We start from the raw sequence: 9052 nt of genomic DNA, 5'->3' as shown, positions 1-9052 counted from the left end.
ACACATGTGCAGGTGAGCCTCTTGAATATCCACTGCTGAAGTATCGAACAGCTGGATGACAAGATGATGACAGCCTAGGTCTTAGACGACATCAGAACGGAACCATGTGACACAAGCCGGATGGCGATTGGGAACTATCTTCCATTCATGCGTAAAAAGAACAAAGTAAATTGGCATGAGTCAATACATTGCTTTTGTACGTACTGTATCGTGCGACGGGTTCCCAGGATCGTGGCACGAGTTCCTATCGACCTGTAGTTGACCTCTAGGAGCTTACGTCGGACTCCCGGGGCCTTCGATTTCCCTTCGGACAGGGATTTTATCCGGAGCAGCAGCTTACATATAATACCTATGGAGCAAATGGTAAACTTATTGGACTATTTGAACTATATTTTGAAGGGGATGGAAGCTATTCCAATGTTGACGGGACGAACTCAACTTATTTTACACAAAGATACCCAAGTAGACACCATGCGGAAAATTTGGATTCGCAAAGTCAGTTTAACATCCAGTTCAGCTGGCCGGCAGAATCCTGGCCGGAGCCTTGAGTTTGAAGGTTGCGCTTATCGTTGGACATGGGTATATCTTGCGGTGAGTAAGGTGAATTCGGCGTGGAGTATTTGGGCTCAGTGTTATGCCCATGCATTTTGGAGGCTTCTAGTCTGTCGCCCACCCCATGGTCTCCATCTTGCATAATTCCGATGGAATTTGGTTGTTGATCATTCTTGGCCGACTTCCCTGAGTGCGGAGGGAAGTTGACCTTCAGCACCAAGGGGCTTGATCGGCTCGACCGGCTCGATTTCGAAGGTCTTTCCGGCTTTCCACTCTCTACTTGGATTCCCATTCGCTTAGCCTGCTGCCTTAGAGAATTGACACTAAGCCGATTCCCCGTGGTCTTCCAGTAATCGTCTGCTATCCCGGGCCAGGACATATGACATCGGCCACGCATAAAGTCCGCATATGCTGTTTTTTCTGCCCTGGTCCAGCGGTGGCGAGGCTGTGAATGAAGCACGCCTTCCCCCCCGGTGTTTGTGCAAATGGTTACTCTTTCAGATGCAACAGGGGCTTTGTGCGGCGTGATTTGCTGAGTTTGCACTAGTCGGGTATCAGGTGGCGGAGTTTGTGGTGCATCAATTGGCATGGTGCAATCTTCGTCACCCCCCCCCGAATTCCCCACTGAAGATCCGAGAGATGAAAGCCGTGAAGACATGATCGGCCCCTGGTCAACTCCAGGGAGGAGGGTGCGATTCCGGTCAGAGCCGAGAGATTGTTGCTATAATCTTTGAGTTGTTTCACGACGTGTTGGATCTTCGCAAATGCTAATGAGTTTTAGCCGCTTGGTACATGAATCTTTCACGATAGCTGTGACTTCTCACCTTGCATCATATCTTTACCCAGCTCAGACATGTCGCCTAGCGGGGCAGTGATAGTCTCCTGCTCTGCTTTCAGATCCTCAGGGAGGTGCCCCGAGCAGAATATCTTCCGAAAAACAGGAGAGCAAACTGCTTCCCGGTCATGTTTGTTCATTTCTATTGTCAGACCTTGCGTACGGTAATGAAACATTTCATTGCCATGGGGTTTGAACTGGCCAGGTCTTGCTCCTCGAATGAGATCTACCCAGCCCGGAGTAACTCCATAGTCATTGACCGGACCATTTATCTCAACGATACGTGGGCAAGGGCTGCTGAAGGAGCCGCCAATGATATCTTCCAATCTGCTGCCGAGTAGTGGTACGTTCAGGTGCCTCGCGATACCCTTTCCTTCACCGAAAGCGGTAGAGTATGAGTCCAACTACGTAAGAATTGACTCGATTTTGGCGCGTAAATCAGAAATTTTTTGCAATTGATCAGGGTTATGATGGACAAACAAGTCCAATTCGGAACCACGCTGGTCTTGAACCGATAGAGGAAGTTCCGCGGTGTCGGGGCTTTCTTCCATATTTCAATGGTCAGAATCGAACGTTCGGGATCGAAAGGTTCAAGGTGCACGATAAATATAGTTGAACAGATGCGCAGACCGGTCTCAGCGGTGAACGAGGGCCAATCTTCCTTTCGCTTTCGAGTGCAGAATTACGGGTAATATATATTACATACTGAGTATCTTCCTTTCTATCGGCGAGAAAGTGCTCACCTCCACTTGTTCCTGACCTACTCACATGTGACTTTCGATCAAGGAACAGGGTCGCATCAAATCGCGTGCTCGAGAAATTGTAACAGTTCATTTTCATTTTGATTCATCCTAGACTGAGTTGGAATGACCGTTCACTGCGGGTTATAAGGGAGCAAAGCCAATGACATGTGGTATTTGTTGGTTGTAGCGAGCGCCGTTGGTGATGGATTTGATTAGCGCGCAAGAGGCGCGGTTAGCTCTCCCACTAATGCAAGGACACCGAATTTAGTTTGATGCGAGACTTCCGGCTCAGGAAATGTGACGCGGCTATCCGCATCGAAAGTTCGGCAAACTTGTTCGCCTCAGAGCCTTCTGGCGCGATGGTGATGAATAAGACCAGGTTTCGCATCATTGGCTGAGCTTGATTATATGACTTCTTTATGCCTGTCCGACACATTGTGTTTTGACTCGCGTCGCAAGCAAAGTGCCAAGCTATGGCACAGAAAGAACCACTTGCTGATCATATCGTACACATTACGACACAACCGATCTGAATGGATCATAGTAGGGTTTGTTGATCTACGTGGATGCAAGAAATACTAATTCGGCCCGCCACCTTTGACCCTTCACCTGCCTTTTTCAATCTTCCCACACGAATGAAATCCAACACCTATCTGGGATTCCAACATCCTACTAATCCTAACCAAGAGGTTTCGACGAGTCCAAGGTTATTGAAAGAAAGATTCAAGACAAACAGAAGTGCGAAATGAGGATAGGGCAGGGGTATTGACGTTGATCTGGATTACGGTGGACCGCAAGTTCATGATTAGTGAACAAGTTGCGGAACAAAGCTCCTTACTGTCGGTTAAATGCAGAAATTCCAAAGGCTAGTTCAATTGGGGTTGCTACCCAGGACACGGCACAATAATTGTGCCGCGGCTTGCTCCACAATAACTTTACGAATACGAGACGTATTGACGCGTTGGTAATCTACCCGATGATCTTCCAATGCGGCAGCGCTTCGGGTGATCTTTGCGCTGAAATCAGCTGAGATGGTCCGTATGGGCAATGCATAGGCCGACGTCTAGGCGGTAATATCTCGACATTACCAAAACGCACGATGTAGACCAAGAGTTTATTTTGCAGTCCCAGTCTCTCTTGATAGTTCAACTTTGTTGTATTTCGGAAAATTGCATAATTTCCTCGGATTTGGTAAAGTATACGTCATGGCGGTAATTAATGTTCCTATGCCTTCGGTAATTGACCCATGCACAGTTCTCTTGTAATTGTACTAAGTCTCTCTTAACCCGAATTTGATTCATCTCATTTTGCATAATACAGCGCTATACTAAGCTAGAAAATCCACTACTAACTTGCCTCCGGCTACAGCGCCTGCTCGTAGTTTGTTCAATCCATCTAAAATACCCTCAAACCCTTCCTTTTGCCGGACAGTAGGAATCGGTTTCAAGATGTGTGTGATTGTTGGAAGGCCCTTGTAAAAACGGACAAGAGCTTCGCGGTCGGCTTGTTTGGCCTCGAACTTTGGGCCAATTGGGGGTAACCACTGAAAAGGGTGACCAAACACCGTATACGCCATCACCATCTCGTACGACACGCCCGGTATGCTTGACTTGCCGTTAGGCAATAGCATTACCACCGTACCGCCAGTGTTCTTCAGTACTTCTGCACATACGGAAGTAGATTTTCCTTCGGAGAAACAATCGACGGCCTTCGAGATCTTAGGATACTCCTTGACGACATCTGCTGCAACGGTTGCCGATCTGTAGTCAAACACTGCAGTGGCGCCGTACGCCTTGACAAGGTCGAATGAACGCGGCGAGGCCGTCGCAACAACTTTATACCCAGCTGCCTTTGCAATCTGGATGTGAAATAGCCCAGTGCTGGTGGCACCAGCATAGATGAAGATCACCTCATCTTTAGGGGTTGTCTGATCACCTTGGACGAAGGGGAGGCCATGACGGATATTGAGGGTCAACATGGCAGTCACGGCTGAGACACCGTACGTGGTGGCGTCCGTGTCGCTGATTTCATCAGGAACCTTCCAAGCCAAATCCGCGTCGACTTTCAAGTACTCGGCGAAAGCGCCCTTGTCGGGAAAAAGGCCACCGTGGACGGCGCCCGCCACGCGATCGCCGGGTGTCCATCCAGACCTGACGGCGCTGCCGACCTGTTGGACCACGCCGGCATAGTCGCAGCCGATGATGGAGTGAGGAGGAGAAATGACATCTAGGTGCTTGAAATCTGTTGGATTCAACGCGACCGCCTTGACTTTGACCAAAATCTCGTTGGGTGAAATTGTAGGAATGGGAACATCGTCCTTGACCTTTCCCCCCTGGCCACCGACTGATTTGCCACTGGCGTGGTTGAAAATTCTGGTAGCAATTCTGCGGTTGGAAATAAGAGCCTTCATGATATGGATGCACAACAAATGACCAAAAGGATACGGTGAAGAGTACGGAGTCGCAGGTCCTAGTATTTATGGAAATGGTCAATTATCAACGCCACATGCCTTTGCAGATAAGCCAGATCAACGAGGAAAGTTTAAAAATGCGCCACTGGAATTTGCGGTGGGGATGGAGCAATTATCTTGCCGACGGCGTAGTAAAGTTAAAGTTAGTGCGGTCCTGACGGAATGGTTATGTAACTCACCCGAATATCCATGGATGGATCCATGGATCCATAACGTGGGAGGAGTCAAGGCACATCAGTATAGGTCGCTGAGAAATGTGTTTAATAATCAGCTGATCTTATTCCTATATCCTACATTATACCTTAGGTTACTCGTGCTTCATACTACTTCAGTATACATAGGCGGTGTTGTGCGGTGAATATCCTTCATAATCAGCCTTATTTCTCCCAATATGTCGGACTCAAAGCAAAGGTCAATCCTTATCACCGGGTGCGTTGAGACCTATCAACTCCCTCCATATTCCCTGGCCTAACCGCTCACCCACCAGATGTTCCCAAGGGGGTGCCGGTAACGCCCTAGCCTTGCAGTTTGCTTCTAAGGGCTTCCGCGTCTTTGCGACCGCCAGGTCGCTGAAGACTTTGGCCAACCTTCACGGGAAAAATATCGAAACACTGACTCTCGATGTCACGGACGCGAGCAGTATCAAGGCCCTAGCGGCAGAAATTTCGAGTCGTACAGGAGGTTCTTTGGACATACTCTTCAACAATGCGGGCACTCGTGAGTTATCTCCAGAATAGTCGATTGCAGGTTTTCGCACGGAAATTAACGCTGCTCGCACCCTAGTTTACGAAGCACCCGCCATCGAGGCAGATCCCGCCCGCGTGCGTGCACTCTTCAACACGAACGTTTTTGGCCTCATGGAAGTGACTACTGCCTTGACCCCTCTTCTGCTCGCCAGCGTGAGCTCAGGCTTTTCGCCGATAATAGTTAATGTCGCCTCCATCCTAGCGCGCGTCCCGAATCCATTCGCTTCCGCTTACAACGCTAGCAAAGCGGCTGTAGCAGCCTACTCGGACACTCTTCGACTCGAGTTGCAGCCGCTTGGCCTCAATGTCAAAACATTGTACATGGGAGAGGTATCGACTCCCTTGATGGCGGCGGACAATATCAACTTTGGGCCGGAGAGTATCTACCACGTCGTGGAGGATTCTGTAAAGGCGCGAACAAACACTCACCTTGCAAAGACGATGGCGCCGGCTCAGTTTGCCCGGGAAGTTGCAGACGAAGTTCTCAGTGGAAAGAGTGCCACCATTTGGAAAGGTACTAATGCCTTTGCGGTTTGGTTTTTGAACGCAGTGGGACCAAGGAATGTATTCGACAGTACCGTGTTGAAGGGGGTTGGACTAGACAAGGAAGAGGCCAGGTCGAGTATTTTTAAGCTTGGCCAAACAAAGGCCAAGAAGGATGCGCCAGGAAAGGGTCAAAGTAGCCAGATATAGCTAGGCTCACAAGCCTTAGGGATGTTGACATATTTGGCATGCATATAGTAATACAAGTGTTTAGTGTTTGAGTTTCCCACCTTGACTGTGTTAAATTTCTTTGAAATATATATGTATATATGTTTGGGAAGAAGAGACAGAAAGCTTGCTAGGGAGAGAGAAGAGAAACTGTCGCCAACTGACATAGCGGTTGTGCGGTCTTTTAATTCGTGGGTCGATTGCAGGTAGTAACTTGAGATCATTTTCATCGAGTTCAGTGATATTAACATCCTTGTGATTTGCCCCACATCGGACCACGGATAATTTCAACTAGTGATCAGTCATCGCTCCGATGATCCTGGCGGAGACGGCGTAAATCATGATCCGAAGACCGAAGCCACCGTGGAGGCCACTCCACTGTAAAGGCCAATGGGGAAGTTATGGCTAAGTGCAGTTCCACTTCTGTAGCTAGCAATCCATCTGGATGAGATAGAGAGCTGTCGAATTTATGTACGGAGTAAGGCCCCATCAGTTGATCTTGTGTAGCAAACAAATAAATGCTTTGAGAATTTGCCTCCTACCTCAAATCTCAAATTCTTTTTTTCTGAACCAGACATGAGTGCCTCCAAAGTTCTAGTGGTGGTCGGCATTACGGGAAACCAGGGGTCCTCTGTCGCAAATGCCTTCCTCAATCTCCAGGGCTGGCACATTCGTGGCATCACCCGAAACCCGTCCTCCCCCGCAGCCCAGCAACTGACCTCGAAGGGGGTGGAGATTGTGAAAGCGGATCTGGACGACATTGCTTCCCTCGAGAGTGCATTCCACGGCGCCTCTGCGATATTTTCAGTCACGGACATCTATAACCACATGTTCAACCCTGCCAACTTCCCTAAGGCACAGGAAGCCGGGATATCCGTGAATGAATATGCCTGCAACCTCGAGACCACACAGGCCATGAACATAGCAATCGCTGCTAATTCACCTGCCGTCTCCTCTACGCTCACGCACTTCGTGTTCAGCAGTCTTAGCGATACTAAGCGCTGGTCGAAGGGCAAGTACACCTGGAACTTCCATTTCGATGGCAAGGCACAAGCAGTGAAGCGCATTCGGGAGGAACTGCCGGACCTTGCTGCCAAGCTAAGCACTGTTCAGGTCGGAATGTATGCAAGCAACTGGAAGGGGGGGCTTGGGCGGCCTCAAAAGCAGGAAGACGGGTCTTTCGTTGTACAAATTCCTGACGGGCCGGAAGTTGAGCTTCCATGGATCGTCGTGGACCGAGATACAGGCGTCTATGTGAAGGTATTGCTGGAGAATTCTCCAGGAAAGAATGTTCTTGCGTATACCCAGATGACCACATGGCGTGAATTTTGGACGCTGTGGGCCGATGTTCGGAACGTCAAGATTGATATCAAGGTGGTTGGCCTGGATGACTACTTCAAAACACTGCCGGAGTTTCTTTCGAGGGAGTTCCAAGACTCCTTAAGGTATATTGTGGAATTTGGATATACTGGTGGGGACCCCGATGTGTGCTGCACGCTACAAGATTTGTCGCCGGAGGCTAGGACAGCAAGCCTGAAAGAGTACATAGAGGGTGAAGACTGGTCTAGTCTTGAGTAATATAAGCTCCGCTTGAGACGTATGAGACGTTGTGTATTAGTAAATGATTCTCAAGTTGACTACACCCGTCATCAAACGAGAAATTTCTAGACAGAGTGGTCATCTTGCACGAGACCCCAACCCACCCGTCTTTTCAAACGTCGCTATTGAAATCCTCTGTAGCCCTCGAAACAATGTTTGGCGTGATGCAAAGTTTTCCCCAGCACAGTAAAGCTGCTGGAAGTTCCACGATGTATTTGATAGATGTTAGTACAGTGGAAGTTCCAGAAGGGGCCAAAGGGAAGAACTTATCAAGTGACTGCTTGACTTTGCAAAGTCAAGTGAATTGATCGTAGAGGAAATTACCGGGGGTAGAGGACGTATTTATAGGCTTCTCGCCTTCTGTCACTTGCAAGCTGGGTAGGAAACGTTGAGGGAAACCTATCCCTATTGAGGGTTGTTAAAGGCCATATTTTCTTTTCCCGCAACTATTTGCAGCGACACTTTTGATGCCTTTAGCTGCTCAGCGAGAGAGACAAGTAAGAGTTGTGTTGAGAAAAAGAGAAGACTTGAGTCGGTCAAGAAACGTTGGCTGACTGTTGATTCCTTCACGGCCCTCTTAAATTGAGGCTTTGTGGGAGATATTCAATCCGCAATGACAAGCTCTTTTTTTTCTGATCAGCTCATCTGTGAGCGACTCAATATTAGATCACCCGCCAGTTGTGCCTACAATTTCCATTTAAAAGGTCAAAATATTCTGCGAGTTAACTCACTATTAATGAAAGTACTGCCTGTCATGTCACCCTATCCTTAACCTGTCACCGCCTGTGCAATAACCCTGATTTACCGATAGCGTAATTCAAGGAGAAGATTTGACCTAAATCTGCACATTGGAGGGTGTTTATAGGTACAAGCGAGCTACTCTTGTAGAAGTAAAAGAACGAAGAGATGGAAATATTGTCGGGCGCGTTGATAACCATATTTAGGGGAGATGTGCGTGAATTACATGATTTGTTGGAGCCCAGACGGTGAAAGATGAATCCAACAAAGCAATCACAGCCTACCTGTAGTTCAAGGCCAAGTGCGAAAGTTGCCCTCCTCATCCAAGTGACCTTCAAGGTAGAGCGCAATTCTACAGTTGGAAGCTGCTTCAATGGCCCTTTTCACATCACTAGCACATTTTGCACGAGTGTCCCTGTAGAGACGCTTGACAACCTGTTCGTGTCCATTCCGAGCTGCTTTGCATAACGCCGTGTCCCCGAATTTGTCAGTAGCGGTACCATCCAGTCCATTTTCCTCCAGCAAGAGATTTATAATAGCCAAGTTACCATCGTAAGCGGCCAAGAAAAGTGCAGTGTCTCCCATATAAGTTTTGAGATTGATGTCGGGGGGTGTTGTGTGTTCAAGGAGTAACCTTATAACTTCCGGGTGGCCCATC

The 9052-nt window shown here is 48.4% G+C and overlaps 5 protein-coding genes across 5 annotated transcripts; 2 read left to right on the top strand and 3 right to left on the bottom strand.

The window, feature by feature from the left end:
• Positions 1-496: 496 nt before the first annotated feature.
• Positions 497-1141, bottom strand: PENARI_c134G03703 (uncharacterized protein; the record flags this gene model as incomplete). Its single annotated transcript, XM_022637977.1, has 1 exon — positions 497-1141. One exon carries the CDS (start codon positions 1139-1141, stop codon positions 497-499), a length of 645 nt encoding a protein of 214 aa, XP_022482164.1.
• Positions 1142-3457: 2316 nt separating this feature from the next.
• On the bottom strand, positions 3458-4540 carry PENARI_c134G10696 (zinc-binding alcohol dehydrogenase family protein; the record flags this gene model as incomplete). Its single annotated transcript, XM_022637979.1, has 1 exon — positions 3458-4540. The coding sequence occupies one exon, from the start codon at positions 4538-4540 to the stop codon at positions 3458-3460; it is 1083 nt and encodes a 360-aa protein (XP_022482166.1).
• A 451-nt stretch (positions 4541-4991) lies between these two features.
• PENARI_c134G05524 (uncharacterized protein) lies at positions 4992-6039 on the top strand (the record flags this gene model as incomplete). Its single annotated transcript, XM_022637978.1, has 3 exons — positions 4992-5029; positions 5088-5317; positions 5384-6039. The coding sequence occupies 3 exons, from the start codon at positions 4992-4994 to the stop codon at positions 6037-6039; spliced, it is 924 nt and encodes a 307-aa protein (XP_022482168.1).
• Positions 6040-6633: 594 nt separating this feature from the next.
• Positions 6634-7635, top strand: PENARI_c134G12441 (NmrA/HSCARG family protein; the record flags this gene model as incomplete). Its single annotated transcript, XM_022637980.1, has 1 exon — positions 6634-7635. One exon carries the CDS (start codon positions 6634-6636, stop codon positions 7633-7635), a length of 1002 nt encoding a protein of 333 aa, XP_022482167.1.
• Positions 7636-8685: 1050 nt separating this feature from the next.
• Positions 8686-9028, bottom strand: PENARI_c134G01905 (ankyrin repeat domain-containing protein; the record flags this gene model as incomplete). Its single annotated transcript, XM_022637976.1, has 1 exon — positions 8686-9028. Exon 1 carries the CDS (start codon positions 8977-8979, stop codon positions 8686-8688), a length of 294 nt encoding a protein of 97 aa, XP_022482165.1. The 5' UTR covers positions 8980-9028.
• Between the last annotated feature and the right edge of the window lie 24 nt (positions 9029-9052).

This window comes from Penicillium arizonense, assembly GCF_001773325.1.
Source record: "Penicillium arizonense strain CBS 141311 chromosome Unknown PENARI_contig134, whole genome shotgun sequence".
Taxonomy (NCBI): Eukaryota; Fungi; Ascomycota; class Eurotiomycetes; order Eurotiales; family Aspergillaceae; genus Penicillium; species Penicillium arizonense.
Note: the sequence above shows the minus strand (reverse complement) of the source record. Positions and strands in the feature narration are given on the sequence as shown.